The sequence below is a fragment of the Nomascus leucogenys genome, chromosome 5, assembly GCF_006542625.1.
Source record: "Nomascus leucogenys isolate Asia chromosome 5, Asia_NLE_v1, whole genome shotgun sequence".
NCBI lineage: Eukaryota > Metazoa > Chordata > Mammalia > Primates > Hylobatidae > Nomascus > Nomascus leucogenys.
Window position 1 is genome coordinate 3,817,486 of NC_044385.1, and position 20,231 is coordinate 3,837,716.

The window sequence follows — 20,231 nt, forward strand, 5'->3', positions numbered from 1 at the left end:
TTATTCTTGGTATTTAATATAAGAAGAACATCATATAAGGCATTATAAGCTTATGTTTTTCCTCAGAGAAACCTGCCACCTAGCTACTTGTGGACTCATGCTGTTTTTTGTTTCTTGGGGTGTTGGTGGGGGGTATATTTCAGAATTAAAATGGTTTAAAAATTGGCCTCACCCTGAAATTCTGCCATGCGGTGTTGTGGCACTGATGGAAGTGTGAATGTGAAGGCGGTGTCAGCACGGGGCTGGAGAGCCGCTCCGCCACTCTGCCACTCCGCCTCCCTGCCACGTGGCTTGTAAGGAGCCACTAAACCTTTCCATGCCTAGGCCTCCCCGTCTGTGGAATGGAGTCAGTAGCACCTGCTTCTTAGGGGTGTTGTGAGGACTGAAAACAACAATGTCAAATGTTTTTAATATTCAGATGCAAGGATGATGTCAGTGAAATCTGTACCGTATAAAGGCTACACAAAAATGGACAGACATTTGGTTAACTGTGCCAGGTACCAAAAATGTCTGTTCAGAAAAGCATTTTACCAACTCAGAAATATGACTTATTTCTACGAAAAAAAAAGTTCAAAAAATTATATCTGAGATTTATTACTAAATGTTTTCCCTGTTGGATATAATTGATCCAGAAACAACGTTGAGATTCCACAGCTCTTTGTTTATATAACTATTAATTGAACATATTCTATTTTTTTGTTAAGTAATATAGAATATACAGCTGTGATAATGAAAAGTATTTGTTAAATGCTACGAGAGTGACTGGGACTGTAAGTGTTATGGGAGTTTGGCAAAGAAGCAGGAGGGAGGTAGTGTAACTGTTAATGTGATTATAAGATTAATACTTTTGTGGGAGATAACTTACCAAGTTTGGTTTGTGGAAAATTTGGATTGAGAAGGAAATTGTATGTTTCCGTTAGAAGTAGAACAACAACAACAAAATATCTCCCATGATTTGTTTGGTACTATCTGGCCTCCCCGGTGCTACTTGGGAGAATCATGAAACATGATTAATCAAACACATCCTTGCTGTTGCTCATCCTGGCACATACTACACAGAGCTGCCCATGGGCCCATGTAGGAGCAGCTCCATCTGCCCTTATAATATGTAGGTGGGAGACTGACGGGGTGCTCGTATTTGAAACTGTTTTTGGTTATGGTGCTCATATTTGAAATTCTTTGTTTTGCTGTCTGCTAATACGTGACCTCTCCTTGAAGCAGTATAATCTCTGTTTGAGGACAATTGCCTGAGCTCCCAAGGCGAATTTTGCGTATTTACATAATCCGAATATTTTAGGTTAGCATCCAAATAGGCATTTCAAATTTCTTTATCTGTTGCATTTTATAAAATACAGTATACTAAAACTTGTTTCATATATAGATTACCTCATCAAGAAACTCCTTATGAGCAGCCCCTTCACAGTTCACCTCAAGACCCTTCTGCGTAGTGTGCGTTTCAAGATTAAAAGTTATACCTCAACTGCCCCACAGAGCACTAGTGACCAAATATAAATAAGCACTTAGATATTTTCCCCTAAATCCCACGTGGGATAATCTTGGTTGTTTCTGGATATATTTAACCATATTTCCATACTGAAACAATTTAAATGATATTTAAACCGTATAATGATCAATGTAATACTGGTTATTGAAAAATGTTGATTATTTTTCAATAACTAATATTTGAATGAGCAAACTTTATACCACCGTGTGACTTTAAGTCTTTTACTGCTGAACTTTCCAGCCTGAGCTACCTATAAACTTGGACAAACTTAGGGAGTTAAGCCAATTTTTCCCCCTAAAGTCATCCATCACAACCATCTGCCTAAAAAATTGTGTGTGTGTGTGTGTGTGTGTGTGTGTGTGTGTGTGTAGAGCAACCATCATCTCTTTATTATGGTTAATTCCATCATTACTATCTGTCTTGGTAGAATATTAGCTAAGAGAGGAAGCTATTGTTACACAGTAAGAACATTTGTCATTCACTACCAGTAATAATTGTCAAATAATAATTCATCAAATGATTATATTGGTAAATCTATAAAAGTAATTTTGTGTAAATTAGGAGACCTACTTTAAGGGTCTACTCCAAAAATTAGTGTAGTTTATTTTTAACCTTGAGCAAATGATGAATTTTTTTAAACTTTTTTTTTTTTGAGACAGAGTCTTGTTCTGTTGTCCAGGCTGGAGTGCAGTGGCATGATCTTGGCTCACTGCAAGCTCCGCCTCCTGGGTTCACGCCTTTCTTCTGCCTCGGCCTCCCGAGTAGCTGGGACTACAGGCGCCCGCCACCATGCCCAGTTAATTTTTTGTATTTTTAGTAGAGACAGGGTTTCATCATGTTGGCTAGGATGATCTCAGTCTCCTGACCTTGTGATCTACCCGCCTCGGCCTCCCAAAGTGCTGGGATTACAGGTGTGAGCCACCGTGCCCAGCCTAAAAACTGGCTTTAAAAAAATAAACTGGTTGTAGCTGGGCAGGGTGGCATGCACATGTGGTCTCAGGGACTCAGGAGGCTGAGACAGGAGGATTGCTTGAGCCCAGGAATTCAAGGCCTGCTTGGGCTATAGTGAGACCCCATCTCTAAAAAACCTGGTTTGGCTTTGACAATAATACCTTATTTGTTGTCTCAAAATTACCGAATACTTTATAACAACTTAGTAAAAATTTATTAAACTTAGTAATTTGTAACAAGAGGAACTGAAATCCAGATAAGAATTATCCTATGAGTTATTTTTAAAAGACTAAGTTAGCCAGGCACCGTGGCTCACGCCTGTAATCCCAGCACTTTGGGAGGCCGAGGTGGGCAGATCACAAGGTCAGGAGATTGAGACCATCCTGGCTAACACAGTGAAACCCCGTCTCTACTAAAAATACAAAAAATTAGCTGGGCATGGCGGCGGGCACCTGTAGTCCCAGCTACTCAGGGGGCTGAGACAGGAGAATGATATGAACCCAGGAGACGGAGTTTGCGGCGAGTCGAGGTCGCGCCACTGCACTCCAGCCTGGGCGACAGAGCAAGACTCTGTCTCAAAAAACAAACAAACAAAAAGATAAATAATGTTCTTTTGGTGTATAACATATGTCCTAGGATTCTATCAGAATTGATGATAAAATTACACAAGTGTGAAGTAATAATATATACCAGGAAATTTATTGCAAGATTACTTATAATAAGATTTTTTTTAGCAGGGCCTATTTTTCTAGCATTTTTGTGACCTCATAATTGGTGATGATTTGGTAAAAGTAGTAACATTCAATTTGTTAAAAATAACCTTGTGAATTGGGCACAGTGGGGCAAGATGGTCAGACAGAACCCTTTACCAATTGTTCTCCCACAGGAACACCAGATTTAATAACCATCCACACAAAAAATCACCTTCATAAAAACCAAAAATCAGGTGAGCAATCACAGTACTTCCTATCATTGAAAGAGGCATGGAAGAGGGTAGGAAAGACAGTCTTGAATTGCTGATACCACCCCTTCGCCACCCCCAGCAACCATGGGGCGCTGAGAGAGAATCTGTGTGCTTAGAGGCAGGAGAACGCAGTGATTGTAGGACTTTGCATTGGAGCTCAGTGCTGCCCTTGTCACAATAGAAAGCAACACTGGGCAGAACTCAGCCAGTGCCCACGGAGGGAGCATTTAGATCATCCCTAGCCAGAGGGGACTTGCCCATCCTAGCATTCAGAACCTGAGTTCCAGCAAGCCTAGCCAGCACAGGCTGAAGTGCTCTGGGGTCCTAAATAAATTTGGAAGATAGTCTGGGCCACAAAGACTACAATTCTTGGGCAAGTCCTGGTGTTGTGCTGGACTTGGAGCCAGTGGACTTGGGGGGCATGTGACCTAGTGAGACACCAGCCAAGGTAGCCAAGGGAGTGCTTGTGCCCCTCTTCCCCCAACCCCAGGCAGCACAGCATGCAGCTCCAGGAGAGGCTCCTTCCCTCCACTTGAGGAGAGGAGAGGGAAGAGTCAGGAGGATTTGCTCTTGCAGTTTGGATCCCAGCCACAGTAGGGACAGGGCACTGGGCGGAGTCCTGAGTTCCCCATCACAGGCCCTAGTTCCAGGACAAATTTCTAGACATAACCCTGGGCCCGAAGGGAAGTTGCTACCTTGAAGGGAAGGACCCAGTTCTGGCAGGATTCATTACCTACTAGCTAAAAAGCCCATGAGCCTTGAATAATTCGCAGCGTTACCCAGGCAGGCAAGGAAAATGTGGTACATAAACAAAGTGGAGTACTATTGAACCAAAACAAGAATGAAATCCTGTCATTTGCAACAATGTGGATGAAACTGGAGGTCATTATATTACGTGAAGTAAGCCAAGCACAGAAAGACAAACTTCACATGTTCCCACTTATTTGTGGGAGCTAAAAATTAAAACAATGGAAGTCATGGAGAAGGAGAGTAGAAGGATGGTCACCAAAGGCTGGAAAAGGTAGTGGTAAGAGTGGGGTGTGGGGTGGGGAGATGGTTAATGGGTATACAAATATAGTTAGATAAAAATACATCTAGTATTTGACAGCACAACAGGGGACTACAGTCAACAGTAATTTATTTATTATACATTTTTAAGTAACTCAGAGTATAATTAGATTGTAACATAATGAAAGGATAAATGCTTGAGGTGATGGATACCATATTTACCTGGATATAATTATTACTTATATGCTTGCATCAAAATATCTCATGCACCACATAAATATATGTACTACTACGTAGCAACAAAAATTAAAAATGAAAAAAATAGCCTCGTGATCAGCCTAGTCATTCTCAGGCAATATAGTTTTGATTGGTATTTTTTAACATTATAGAAGGATGTTGTTAAAGTTTTTATTTGTTGCAAATACATCCCAAGTATACTTTTAAAAGTGTGTTAATATTGTATAGAAGTTTAAACATAATATGTAATCAGCTGACATAAGTGTGAAAACTTGTGTTTTCTTCCATGTTTTTTAAACTTATTAATTAGAAAAGTTATCTGGTTACTTAATATTTAGTCTCCTTTGTACCTAATTTTTGTAATTTGACTTTTTCCATTTTGTTATTTCTGCATAAGCTTCATAGAATGGACATTTCATCATGGGTTTATAGTATGATTCTCAGTGTTAGCAGTTCCTTGACCCAGGATATTACTTTATCCAGAGATGAGCAGGTTCTAGGGATCTGTCACTAACCAAACCTACAAGACTGGTTTATAAATTAGAGGCCAAGGATAACCAATATTTGGGGGAGATTCTTGTTAAGTCCATGTAAGAATACAAATTTCAGGTCACAGAGTTGCTTGACACACTCTTAGGACGATGGGAATTATATGAATATTTACATCAAGTTGGGGTAACTGGATAGATTACTCTTTTCTATCTTAAGAGATTTTTTGTGTGTGTGCAGATGGAATATCATGGTTAGATTGCCATAATCCTCCATAGCCAAAGACAGACTAATTGCTCTATGTATTTTTTTTACTTTTTTTCTCTCTTTTAAGAAGGAATATGATTTTCTGTCTTTCAGAAACCTGAATTCCCCAATTTCCATATTCTTTCAGGATAATCACTCAAATGTACTACAGTGGGGAAAGGAGACAGCCAAACTACTTTAAAGCCTTTTACAAATCAGTAGAGGTGGCAAATATTTGGGCTCTCTTAGGCTGACCTTTTGGCAGAAAGTCATTAATTCACTTTGGAGGGAGATAGGTTATTTGTCATATTTATCATCAGGCTCAATTTTCCCCTATCTTATATTTTAGGGAGGAAATAATGCTGGCCATACAGTTGTTGTGGATTCTGTGGAATATGATTTTCATCTCTTACCCAGTGGAATAATTAATCCAAATGTCACTGCATTCATTGGTAAGTATATAAACTGAACTGCATGGAGATTCCCCCCCACCAGTTGATAATGGCATTTATTTTTTGTCGTCAAAACTGATTTCATCTCTCACTGACCAGATGGTTCATTGATCGCTTATTAATTTTGACCTTGATACCTTCTGGAATATACATGACTTTGGCTATTTGTCACTGTAAGGTCTTTTCACAGTAATGCTTTTTGGAATGATTACTTTACATTCATCTGTGCTCACTGACAATCTTAATTCTGTAAAGAAGTATTACATCATTGAATCAGTTTTCCAAATTTTTTTTCCCCAAATACTTTCAACCATGACTCATAGTAAGAAATACGAGAGGTTCATGAATTCGTTTTGAACCCTTACAACAAATGATGCAATCTGATCTTTTCTACTCTCCTTTTAATTTTTAAAAGTCCTTATCACAACCTACTAAATTGATTTATGACCACTAATAGGGTGTGATTCCCCAACTTGAAAGATACTGATTTAGCATGTACTGTGACCATGTTCCGTTTGCTTAAAATTACATAATTAGTTTCCTTCAAAAACATATTTCACTTTGTTTCCAAGAAATTTTCAACTTCATTGAGTATAATTCTAGCATTTTATATTCACTATATTATGTTCCATTATGTATTTAAATTATACTGCTATGTAAAACTTGGAATCATTTCTGTGGTAACACCCTGGTAAATCAGAATGTCCTTTAAGTTACATATGTCTGAGTTATAATTATAGATGTTTATGGTTGAGATTTGTTGGTTTTCCTTTAGGAAATGGTGTGGTAATTCATCTACCTGGATTGTTTGAAGAAGCAGAGAAAAATGTTCAAAAAGGAAAAGGTATGAAAGAATGAGTCTGCTTGGTAACCAGTTGTTCTTTGTAAAGTTTTATTAGGATCTTATGCCAGACAAACAACATGTTTGTCTTATACTTTAAAATTTCGGGCTACTATAGACAAATTTTTAATGTTAGTTATTAAGTTTTATTCATTATAAACAGTGTTTTAAACAGAAGACCAGCATCTTATGTCAGTGTGTTAAGTCCTGATTTTTTTACACATTGGTCATCTGCAAACTTAAGGTAGCTAGAATTACAATATGTGGGTGGCAAAACTAGGAAATTCCTGAGTTTGCACACTGTCAGTCTTGTTTTCTAGAGGATCTGGAGCTGTCCTTTCATTGCTACAACTCAGGGATAAAAGGGAATTTTTTTTCCCCCCATGCTATACAGATGTAAGGGGAATTGTTTAGGTCCCTCCTTCTAAATGAAGTAAATCCTGCTTTTATACAATATATCCATGCCCATCTTCTTAAAATAAATAGTCCTGGATTCTTGCCTTTCCTGATCTCTTGGATTTTTAGAGATGTGTTTACATTAACCTTGGCCGTCTCATTAGGGTGTGAGGGGAATTTGATAATACAAATCCAGGTTAAACATCCGTAATACAAAAATCTGAAATCCAAAATGCTCCCAAAATCTGAAACTTTTTGAACACAGACATGACACCACAAGTGGAAAGTTCCATACCCGACCTCATGCAACGAGTCACAGTCCAAACATAGGCACTCACAGAGTTTATTCAGTGTTTCCAGGGGAAAAGAGGCCTTCTCCCCTTTCAGCTTTTGTATATCTTTTCCATGCATGCCCAGAATCCCCCACACAAGTGTGCCCACAGAAGGTAATAAAGTGGCATGTGTACTAGCTGGATGTGCCAACTGTGGTAACAAATGAAATGTAGAATACAGGTGGAGACTGGAAGCCTGCTTTGCTGTTGCTGCTGTTTGCCAGCTGATGCAGATACTCCGGTGCTGCTGCTGTACTGCTTAGTTACCCAGAACACATTTTTTCCACTGTATTGGTGGTATGTCATATTTTTTCCTGTTAAATACTTGTGTGTGAATAAGTGTAAGGAAATGATTACTTATCAGTAGCATATAAATTCAGAGTCAAGAATGTTGGTGTTGGTAAACAACCACAGATGGAGGAGGAAGAGGAGGATGGAGGAGGAAGAGAAGGACAGAGGTAGAGGAAGAGGAGGGAGGAGGAGGAAGAGAAGGATGGAGGTGGAGGAGGAAGAGAAGGACGGAGGCAGAGGAAGAGGAGGAAGGAGGAGGAAGAGAAGGACGGAGGTAGAGGAAGAGGAGGAAGGAGGAGGAAGAGAAGGACAGAGATAGAGGAAGAGGAGGATGGAGGAGGAAGAGAAGGACAGAGGTAGAGGAAGAGGAGGATGGAGGAGGAAGAGAAGGACGGAGGTGGAGGAGGAGGAGGAGGATGGAGGAGGAAGAGAAGGAGGAGGAGGAGGAAACTTTTCATGCACAAAATTATTTAAAATATTGCATAAAATTGCCTCAATTGATGTGTATAAGGTATATATGAAACATAAATGAATTTCATGTATGTATTTGAGCCCCACCCCTTATTTATATGCAGATATTCCAAAGTCCAAAAAAAATCTGAAATCTGAAATATTCTGGTATTTGGAATAAAGGAGACTCAACTTGTAATACGTAATTGAGGAAAATCATTAGTATAGTTAGTTTCCCGTTGGATTAGCTCACATTTAAAACACTCAATTACTGTTATAGTATGTTCAGGTTTTTGTTGTTGTTGTTGTTTTGTTTTGTTTTGTTTTGTTTTTTGGAGACGGAATCTCTCTCTGTCACCCAGGCTGCAGTGCAGTGGCGTGATCTCGGCTTACTGCAACTTCTGCTTCCTGGGTCCAGGTGATTCTCCTGCCTCAGTGTTCCGAGTAGCTGGGACTATAGGCACGTGCCACCATGCCCAGCTAATTTTTTGTATTTTTAGTAGAGAAGGGGTTTCACCATGTTAGCCAGGATGGTCTCGAACTCCTGACTTTGTGATCCGCCTGCCTCGGCCTCCCAAAGTGCTGGGATTACAGATGTGAGCCACCGCGCCCCGCCCTGTTCAGGTTTAAAAGTAGCAATCTGTCCTCAAGTGTTCTTAACCACTAAATGTGATTTTATAGAACCCTGTCTTTGCTACCATCTCTTTTCTCCTTTCTGCGTTTTTACCTGTGACCTAGTCTGTGATTTTTATATTGATGCTGCTCTCTGCTCTTATCTCCTTTAATAAGTTTGCCCTACTCCCTTTTTCCTTCTAGCCTATCCAACCCTGCTCTGTCTACTTTACAGAATTTCGTGGTCCTGTTTTCTTTATTGTATCTCCGAAACTAACTTTAGAATACATGTTTGTATGTCAAAACAGCCGGAGAGGGGAGGCTCAATGTTCCAGGTTTACCTTTTAGCACATTACCAAGGAGGTTCTCCTCCTTAATCTATAAGGAATATATTTTAAAAACAAATCTTCAGGTAAAAACAAATTTTTCATTGTTAAAGATTAGTTTTGAAATGTTTGCAGTTTAGCAATTTGTATTGTCTTTAAAGAAAAACATCGATTTGGATTCATTTGTTCATTCAAGTGTCTTTTTTTTTTTTTTGGAGACACGGTCTTGCTCTGTCGTCTATGCTGGAGTGCAGTGACGTGAACACAGTAGTGAGCCTCTACCTCCTGGGCTCAAGCAGTCCTCCTGCTTCAGCCTCCCGAGTAGCTGGGACCGTAGGCACATGCCACCATGCCTGGCTAGGTTTTTTAATTTTTTTTTTTTTTTTTTTGTAGAGATGGGGTCTTTCTGTGTCACCCAGGCTGGTCTCAAACTCCAGGCCTCAAGCAATCCTCCTGCCTTGGTCCCCCAAAGTGCTGGGATTATAGGCCACTGCTCTCAGCCAAAAATAATTTTTAAAACCACTTACTGGACAACAGGCCCTGTGCTATGAAAACTCACAGCCCCTCCTCTAGGTCTTCCACAGTTAAATGGGGAGACAGATATATCTCACAATTCACTGTAGTAAGTACAGTAATTGACAGTAGTACTTTAGAAGAATTAGTCAAAAAGTTTATTTTCTTTACTTTTTTTTTTTTTTTTTTTTTTAAGATGGAGTCTTGCTCTGTTGCCAGGCTGGAGTGCAGTGGCACGATCTCAGCTCACTGCAGTCTCTGCCTCCCGGGTTCAAGTGATTCTCCTGCCTCAGCCTCGCGAGTACTGGGATTACAGGTGTCCGCCACCACGTACCCGGCTAATTTTTGTATTTTTAGTAGAGACGGGGTTTCACCATGTTGGTCAGGATGGTCTCGATCTCCTGACCTCAGGTGATCTGCCTGTCTTAGCCTCCCAAAGTGCTGGGATTACAGGCTTAAGGCACTGCACCCGCCCATATTTGTTATAACTATCTTTTGGGAAAGGATGCCCTTCCTAAAATTAACTCCCTTCTGTCAAATTTCTCCCTGCTAGGTACCTAACCTCCCCTAACAAATTTCTCCCGGCCAGGTACCTAACCTCCCCAGCATGATGTTTTTCTACCATTTGCCTTTTGGATTCCTAGAAGTATTTTATGTGGATGTGACTGGTTTGAATTTGGAGCTTTTAGAGCAAGACATTTGGAAAGATAGCGTGTGAGTGAATTTATGTATGGAATGAATGACATGTGAGAAAACTCTTGTTAGACATGATGTATCCTATACAGAAGAAAAGATACAAACGCGATTGCTTCAGTAAAAAACACTTTTAGAGATTGTATTTCCTTTTTTGTGAGACAGCATCTCGTTCCACCGCTTACACTGGAGTGTAGTGGCACAATCTTGGCTCACTGCAACCTCTGCCTCCCGGGTTCAAGTGATTCTCATGCCACAGCTACCCGAGTAGCTGGGATTAGATGGACCCACCACCATGCCCAGCTAATTTCGTATTTTTAGTAAAGATGGGGTTTTACCATGTTGCCCAGGCTGGTCTTGAACCCCTGGCCTCAAGTGATCCACCTGCCTTGGCCTCCCACAGTGTTGGGATTACAGGCATTAGCCACCACTCCTGGCCTAGACATATTTCTAAACAAATTAAGATCTTAGGCCGAGGCGGGCAGATCACGAGGTCAGGAGATCGAGACCATCTTGGCTAACATGGTGAAACCCAGTCTCTACTAAAAATACAAAAAAAAATTAGCCAGGTGTGGTGGTGGGTGCCTGTAGTCCCAACTACTCGGGAGGCTGAGGCAGGAGAATGGCAGTGAACCCGGGAGGTGGAGCTTGCAGTGAGCTGAGATCACGCCACCGCACTCCAGCCTGGGTGACAGAGTGAGACTCTGTTTCAAAAAAAAAGAAATTAAGATTTTAAAACTGCTATACAAAATATTCAATTAAATATATCTTTTTTCCCTTTCTCTCTAGGACTAGAAGGCTGGGAAAAAAGGCTTATTATATCTGACAGAGCTCATATTGGTAAGGTGGATATATTGCATTTATTTGTAACTATCTTTTTATCAGAAATTTATCAAATGAAAGTATTTGGTAACTAATTTTGTCTTTTATTTTTATTTAGTGTAAGTAGGATGGATTGTAGTAATTGAGTTCTAAATACAAAAGACTTATTTTTTTCTTTTTTAACAAAGTCTAGGCTGAAATTTACCTGTTTGAAAAAACGATTAGCTAAGCAAATTTGTAATACAAGCAGTATTTCATAAGACATCTCTAATTCTATTTAAAAATAAGCCACATCAAAATGCAAAGAACATTTATTTGTACACGTAATATTCTTGTAAAAGTAAGTGTACTGTTTTGCAGATAGAGTGACTCTTTGTGCCTAAAATGTAATAGTTATTGCTTTTTAAGTGATTCAGATTTTGTTCAGACTAACCTAAATTTCAACCACTACCAATAAATTTGGGATTTTCTTCTCTGTTATTTTTCTCTTTCAGAACCAATGGAATTGTTAATTAGCAGTGACATGATTTAAGAGACAATAACCAGAAAAGAAATAAGTAAAAACCACGTAGGAAACTTCTCTGTGATTGATCTGCACTCTTAAATTGTATTTAAATATGCATGTGTCCTGTGGCAGTAGCTGCTCTAGTTTTAACACTGGCCTCTATTTAAAAGGCAGCCTCATCAAGATACTTACAGTATTTCTCAGCCAAGCACAGAAATCAAATAACGGTCCCTTCAGATAACAGCCACAGACTTGAATCCTATGTATTATCTTAGCAACCCAATAAAATAACTTATTTGAAGTAAACGCTATTGGATTAACATACAGTTTTTGTATGAAACTGGCCTCTTCATTACATTGTTTGCCACAGGCTTCTTAATCTGTAAAGTCTGAAAAGAACAATTTTTTGTTTTTACTGAAAAACAGTTTTATGTTAATATTTGTTGTCCTGTATGTTGTCTATTAGTAGACTGGTTATCCTTGAATACAAAGACTTTGATAGCTGTTTGTTAGTGTAACTGGATAAAATGTGGAATACTTCTGTATTTAACATAAAGTAAGCTTGTGAGTAGTTTATATTTCACCTGATTATACTTAAACTATGAAAATATTATCAGTAAAACTTCTATTTAAAAGACACCTTTTTAATTTCCAGAATAATTAATGGCATAGATGCATAACCAAGACAAAAAACAAAGGAAACAAAGAAGCTTTGCAGTCCCAAATGATAACATGCAATTTGGATAAGGACAAAAGGGTTTTGTTTTGGTTTTCAGAAGAAGAAGGTTGTCATTTTTGTTGCCCATTTTAAGCTTCTGATTTTAAAAATGTTTATATTTTGTTTGTTAGCTTATCTTAGAACTTGAATTTTAAACTTATATATCACTATTGTGCTATAATATAGGAAGCAATAGAGTGTTACTAATGTTCTTTTTTTTTTTAGACAGAGTCTCACTTCGTCACCCAGGCTGGAGTGCAGTGGGGTGATCTCAGCTCACTGCAACCTCTGCCTCCTGGGTTCAAGTGATTCTTCTGCCTCAGCCTCCTGAGTAGCTGGGATTACAGGTGTGCCACCATGCCCAGCTAATTTTTGTATTTTTAGTGGAGACAGGGTTTCACATGTTGGTCAGGCTGGTCTTGAACTCCTGACCTCAGGTGACCTGCCCACCTTGGCCGCCTGAAGTGCTGGGATTACAGGCATGAGCCACTGCATCCGGCCCTACTAATATTCTTTCTTACTGGCAGTCTCCTAGGTATGTAAGGAAAAAATGTTTTTGTGAAGTACTTTTGTAGCATTTCTGTTTGCTTACACTTACTACTCATTAGCTTTATTTATTCTGTTACCAATAGTCATCTTTATCTTCTTTTACCTTCATGATTTTATGTGTAGCTTTTTGGTATCCATTGTTCCTGTTGTGGATAAAGCAAGGCGCTGCATTAGATGATAAAAACCACTGCTTATCTTCAGAAATTTCCAATGGCTTTTTGTTATGTTGTCTGCTCTGTGAAATTCAGTATCTTAATCAGCGTACCACAATTTAGGATTGCAAAACAGAATAATCCCTAACGCCTGCCATTTGAATAACGTATAGCATCAGTGTATATAATCAGATAGTTGGGCTATGTGCAGATGTAAATATGTGCTGATGATATTAGCCTGTTGGAAAGAGCATAGTGTTAAGAGACATATCCCTGTTCCTGTCTGGATTCTCCATCTTCCTTCTTCATTGCAATTGCTTTGGGTCTGTCACTTAACAGTTCCATCCTTGGTACAACATAGAGTTTAAGCAAGTTACTTAATTACTTTAGATCACCAAAACAAAACAACAAAGTAGTAATGGGGAGGGGTCAAAAGGCCTAGAGTAAAAGGAAACTAATGTGGTTTAACCATAATAAATGTAAATGAATCTTATTATTTTATTTATAATTATATTTCTTTAATTATTTTTTCCCATAAATGTATGTCCTTAAAGGAAAGTATTTCTGACAGAGGACTGAGCCTGTAGAAGATAAGCTCAGACTAAAATTTAGGTGTTAGTAGTAATATGTGTAACAATGGATGTGTTGTGCTTTAAAATGTATGTTACTAAAAGCCTATAAGATTCACTTCCTAGGGTCCTTAAAAAGTCTTATAAGAAACGTTTTTTATTTTATTTTATTTTATTTTATTTTAATTATTTTTTTTGAGACAGGGTCTCATTCTGTCACCCAGGCGGGAGTGCAGTGGCATGATCTTGGTTCACTACAACCTCCACCTCCTGGGTTCAAGCGATTCTCGTGCCTCAGCCTCCTGAGCAGCTGGGATTACAGACATGTCCCACCATGCCTGGCTTATTTTTGTGTGTTTTTAGTAGAGACAGGGTTTTACCATGTTGGCCAGGCTGGTCTTGAACTCCCGACCTCAGATGATCCACCTAACTCGGCCTCCCAATTACAGGCGTGAGCCACCGCCCGGCCAGAAACATGCATTTTAGTATAGTCAATTCTGTAATCATGAAAAGGAGTAAATAGTATCATTAAAAAACCAAATAACTGATTGGAAAACTGTCTGAGAATCGTTGCCGTGAAACCACTTCGATCTTTGCTTTAGAGACTCCCCGTCACCATGGCACTGAACGGACAGTTCTGTAAGCTCCATTGTAATTTAAGGCATTAGAATTCTCATTTCAGAACTGAGCACAGGATCTGGCATATAGATGCTTCAGAATGTTCATTTATTTCCAAGGATTTAAAAAATTTTCCATAATATGAGATTCTGTATAAAAGTGTGCTGGGTGCTAGGGAGCGTAGTACAATGGAAAAAACTATAGGCTTTGAAATGGAGGGATCTGGGTCCAAATCTTGATTATGGATCCTCTGGCAAGTGATTTCCTTTCTGGTCATTAGTTCCCCAATCAGTAAAACACCTTACACAGGTTGTGTCCACAAAGGAAAGAATTTTATGTGTTTTATTCATATATGCATACACTCAACAGCTAACTTAAGTGCTGTACTTGGTCAAGATGTGCTGTTTTTATCCTGACAAATACTGCTCTGTAGTTTTCTTAGTTTTGTTGTCTGTTCTTCAGTTTTAGTGCCTTCTATTTTTCTGAAAGAGTTATGTGTGAGGTTGGTAACATTTCTTCTTTAAATGTTTTATAGAAAATCTTTGTGAGGATGTTTTTATGAATTCCATGAAGGTTATAAATTTTATTTCTTTAATAGATATCGGGATATTCAGATTTTTCTGTTTCTTGTGTCAGTTTTAGATATTTATGTTTTCTAAAGAAATGTGTTCATCTAACTTCTCAAATTATTGGTAACTTTTTTAGTCTTCAGTAATGTCCCTCTTTTATTCCTGGTATCTATTTTATTGATTTTGTGGGTTTTTGATTCTTTTTTCCCAAAAAAATAACCATTTTCTCTATTTTCTGTTTCACTGGGTTCAGCTCTTTCTCTTCTTTCTACTTTCTTTGGTTTAAATTTGCTCGTTTTTGTAGTTCCTTTAGAAGCTTGGATCATGAACTCTCGACCAACTGACCTCCCTCCCTCCGTCTCTCTCTCCCTCCCTTCCTTCCTTCCTTCCTTCCTTCTTTCCTTCCTCTTTCTTTTCTAATGTAAGCATTTAAAATTACATGTGTTCCTCTAACACATGTAATTGTTAGCTATATTCCACAAATATTATTTATACAATCATTTCCATTCAGTTCAAAATAACATAATTTCTGTTTTAACCTATAAGTTGAGTATGATGTTCATGTTTCCAAACATTGGAAGATTTTCATGATTTCTCTCTATTATTTATTTATAATTTAATTTTATTGTGAACAGAGAATACGTATGCTCCTAATCTTAGTTTGTTGAGACTTCTTTTATGGCTCAGGATGTGGTCTGTTTTGGATAATGTCTTCATGCACTTAGAAAGAATATGTGCTCTGCTCTTGTTGAGTAGAGTGTTCTTTAAATGCCAATTAAATCAAATTGTTTGACAGTATTGTTCAAATCCTATATCCCAACTGATTTTCTATCTGTATATTCTATCAGTTACTCAGAGGAGTGCTGAACCTCCAACAATAATTGTGGATTTGTCTATTTCTCTTTTTGAGTCAGTCAGTTTTTGCTTCATGCACATTGAAGCTCTGTTAGGTACATGTATGTTTACAATTCTGATTTTGATGCATTGAACCTTTCCTCATTATGAAATATCCTCTTTGGTATTAACAACCATAGCTTTTTATGATCAACAGGTTTCCGTGATGCTGTTAGTAGGAAAGTTTTGATGCTGTATATATTAATTAGTTACATTTCAGAAGCTAAATTTGTATTATATGATTTAAAAGTATCTAATAAGCTATGATTGTTAATACCACAATATCCTCTTTATGGTAATATTCCTTATTCTGGTACCTACTTTGATATTAATATGGCCACTAGAGTTGCCTTAAGATGACTGTTTGCCCGGTGTATCACTTTCCATCCTCTAATAATCCTTAGTGTATCTGTGTCTTTAGATCTATAATGTATTTCTTATAGACAAAATGGAGTTGGGTCTTGCTTTTATTCATTGTGACAATTTTATCCTCTAATTGGAATGTTTAGACTAGTTACTTTTACTATAGTTAATTATCACTATGGTTGGATTTATGTCTGCTTTTTGTTTTCTTTTTATTTGTTCTTTTCCTGCTTTCTTTTCGATTGAACGTTTTAAATATTATCTCCACTGTTAACTTACTAGCTATACCTCTTGTTTTATGAATTTAAGAATTTTGGTAGTTGCTCTAGGGGCTGTAATATGCATCTTTTACGTTACTTGAGTTACCTTCAAATATTTCACTTAGAAGGTTTAAACAGTTGATTTTTTTAAGGAAACTTAAAAATTATTAAGTTGCTGGCCAGTTCTTTACATTAGCATGCTAATGCAGGGACCTATTGCATTAACCTTTTGCCCTGTTCACTGAATCTCATAACTTAGTTTGTACTATAAGAGATGCTTATTCAGGGAAAATGGCCTGAGAAGTGGTTGAGACACTTAAAATTTAAATATGAAATCCAGATTTGTTAGGTGTCTTTTATTTAATATCTATGTATTAAATGCCTACTGTGTCAGGTATGGTGCTGCGCACTGAGGATTCAGCAGTAGAAAAAACCAAAAGCATCCCTTCATGGAGCATATCATGTATTAGTGAAAACAAATCATATCAATAGAAATATGTAATCGATGTAGCATGGCAGATAGTGCTCATTTCTGGGGAGAAATAGTAACTCAGAGAAAGGAGCTAGGCAATGGCAGGCAGTTTGGAGGAGGAGGTAGGAGCCTACAGTTGTATATAATGTGGCAGGGAGGTTTCACTGAAAGTGACAGTTGAGTAAAGACCTCAGGGAGATGTGAGAAAGCAAGCAAAGTGGCTATTACGTGTACCAAGTCTCACACCAACCATAGTATAACATTAGTCATACTAATAAAACTTAACTATAATAGTAAATTAAAAATTAAAAAATGCTGTTAATAAACTTAACTAAAGGTGCACAGTTATGATGGTTTTTTTGTTTGCAATATCTAGGCTGTAGAAAGTGAAACAGATATTCCAAGGCTGTTCTTTCAAAACAGTAATAGTGGAGGCATTAATGCTCTATGCCATGATGAAGTCTTATGAAAGTAATTATTCTGATTACAGTAGTTGCTTCCTGGGGCCTAGAAAAACCAAGGAAAGCATTAATTCTATGACAAGGTACTAAATTAATTTCTGAAAAATATGGTTCACCTGCTTTCCATCAACCATTTATTTGTGGGTTGTCAGTTGCTTTTTAAATTTCTTAGATTATAGAAAACAAAACATTTACATTCAAATGTCTTTTTATTCAAAAGAAATGAGAATGGCATACTCTAAGATCTCAATCTTGTCATAACTGATTTGCAAAATCAGGGTTTAAACAGCCCTTAAGAACTATTCTGGCCTCTCAGGTAACTGAGAAAGACTATCGCTTGGGCAATAAAATAGGAACATAATGATAAACTAAGCCTTATAGCTCAAAATTATTGTTTACATAAAGAGTATTTTATTCTTTTTTATTGCTATATAGTATCCCTTTATATGACCATTTCACACTTTTAAAAATCCATTCATTCTACCATTGATGAAAATTTGAGTTGTTTCCAATATTGCGATATTACAAATACTGTTACCCTGAGCATTCTTGTAGATAGATATCTTTTGGTGTGCAGTATATTGATATGGCTTTAAAGATGTTACTTTTATCTAACTGTGTGGCACTAAGACAGATACTGCTTACTAGATACTTTTAAATCACACATATTTAGCTTCTGAAATATAACTAATTAGTATGTACAGCATCAAAACTTTTCTACTAACGCACCAGGGAAACCTGTTGATAATAAAAAGCTATGGTTGTTAACCTTGCCAAGCACAGGGGGAGGACTGCCTTGATAGTTTTAGTAGTGTCTCAAAAGGAGGGAATTAGAGAAGAGTACATACATGGTTTTAGGTGCAGGGTTAATCAGAGGATGGATTTAGATTGGGTTATCAGACTTTTCTAGCTTCACCATCTATAACTTCAACATCAGTCTTCTAATACTTCTAAATAGTTATTTTACAGATGCTACCACTAATCCCAAGAACCTCAGATCAGTCTTTCTGTTAAACATCTACACATTTCAGCTTAATTATTTGGAAACAGTGTCATCATTAGCAAAAAGAAGCTATGGTTAAATATGCTAAAAATCAGTAAATTGTACATCTTTTTTTTTTTTTTTTTTTTTTTTTTTTTTTTTTTTTATTATACTTTAGGGTTTTAGGGTACATGTGCACAATGTGCAGGTTTGTTACATATGTATCCATGTGCCATGTTGATTTCCTGCACCCATTAACTCGTCATTTAGCATTAGGTGTATCTCCTAATGCTGTCCCTCCCCCCTCCCCCCACCCCACAACAGTCCCTGGAGTGTGATGTTCCCCTTCCTGTGTCCATGAGTTCTCATTGTTCAATTCCCACCTATGAGTGAGAACATGCGGTGTTTGGTTTTTTGTCCTTGCGATAGTTTACTGAGAATGATGTTTTCCAGTTTCATCCATGTCCCTACAAAGGACACGAACTCATCATTTTTTATGGCTGCATAGTATTCCATGGTGTATATGTGCCACATTTTCTTAATCCAGTCTATCGTTGTTGGACATTTGGGTTGGTTCCAACTCTTTGCTATTGTGAATAGTGCCGCAATAAACATACGTGTGCATGTGTCTTTATAGCAGCATGATTTATAGTCCTTTGGGTATATACCCAGTAATGGGATGGCTGGGTCAAATGGTATTTCTAGTTCGAGATCCCTGAGGAATCGCCACACTGACTTCCACAATGGTTGAACTAGTTTACAGTCCCACCAACAGTGTAAAAGTGTTCCTATTTCTCCACATCCTCTCCAGCACCTGTTGTTTCCTGATTTTTTAATGATGGCCATTCTAACTGGTGTGAGATGGTATCTCACTGTGGTTTTGATTTGCATTTCTCTGATGGCCAGTGATGATGAGCATTTCTTCATGTGTTTTCTGGCTGCATAAATGTCTTCTTTTGAGAAGTGTCTGTTCATGTCCTCTGCCCACTTTTTGATGGGGTTGTTTGTTTTTTTCTTGAAAATTTGTTTGAGTTCGTTATAGATTCTAGATATTAGCCCTTTGTCAGATGAGTAGGTTGCAAAAATTTTCTCCCATTCTGTAGGTTGCCTGTTCATTCTGATGATAGTTTCTTTTGCTGTGCAGAAGCTCTTTAGTTTAATGAGATCCCATTTGTCGATTTTGGCTTTTGTTGCCATTGCTTTTGGTGTTTTAGACATGAAGTCCTTGCCCACGCCTATGTCCTGAATGGTATTGCCTAGGTTTTCTTGTAGGATTTTAATGGTTTTAGGTCTAACATATAAGTCTTTAATCCATCTTGAATTAATTTTTGTATAAGGTGTAAGGAAGGGATCCAGTTTCAGCTTTCTACATATGGCTAGCCAGTTTTCCCAGCACCATTTATTAAATAGGGAATCCTTTCCCCATTTCTTATTTTTGTCAGGTTTGTCAAAGATCAGATAGTTGTAGCTATGCGGCATCATTTCTGAGGGCTCTGTTCTGTTCCATTGATCTATGTCTCTGTTGTGGTACCAGTACCATGCTGTTTTGGTTACTGTAGCCTTGTAGTATAGTTTAAAGTCAGGTAGCGTGATGCCTCCAGCTTTGTTCTTTTGGCTTAGGATTGACTTGGTGATGCGGGCTCTTTTTTGGTTCCATATGAACTTTAAAGTAGTTTTTTCCAATTCTGTGAAGAAAGTCATTGGTAGCTTGATGGGGATGGCATTGAATCTATAAATTACCTTGGGCAGTATGGCCATTTTCACAATATTGATTCTTCCAACCCATGAGCATGGAATGTTCTTCCATTTGTTTGTATCCTCTTTTATTTCATTGAGCAGTGGTTTGTAGTTCTCCTTGAAGAGGTCCTTCACATCCCTTGTAAGTTGGATTCCTAGGTATTTTATTCTCTTTGAAGCAATTGTGAATGGGAGTTCACTCATGATTTGGCTCTCTGTTTGTCTGTTATTGGTGTACAAGAATGCTTGTGATTT

At 37.9% G+C, this 20,231-nt stretch overlaps 1 protein-coding gene across 1 annotated transcript in view; it reads left to right on the forward strand.

The window, feature by feature from the left end:
• The window catches only part of ADSS2 (adenylosuccinate synthase 2), a 46,787-nt gene that overhangs the window by 7,694 nt on the left and 18,862 nt on the right, over positions 1-20,231 (forward strand). Inside the window, exons 2-4 of the mRNA XM_003267331.3 lie at positions 5,749-5,851; positions 6,627-6,695; positions 11,095-11,145. Of these exons, the coding sequence (XP_003267379.2) occupies positions 5,749-5,851; positions 6,627-6,695; positions 11,095-11,145 (223 nt within the window). The remainder of the gene's footprint in view (positions 1-5,748; positions 5,852-6,626; positions 6,696-11,094; positions 11,146-20,231) is intronic.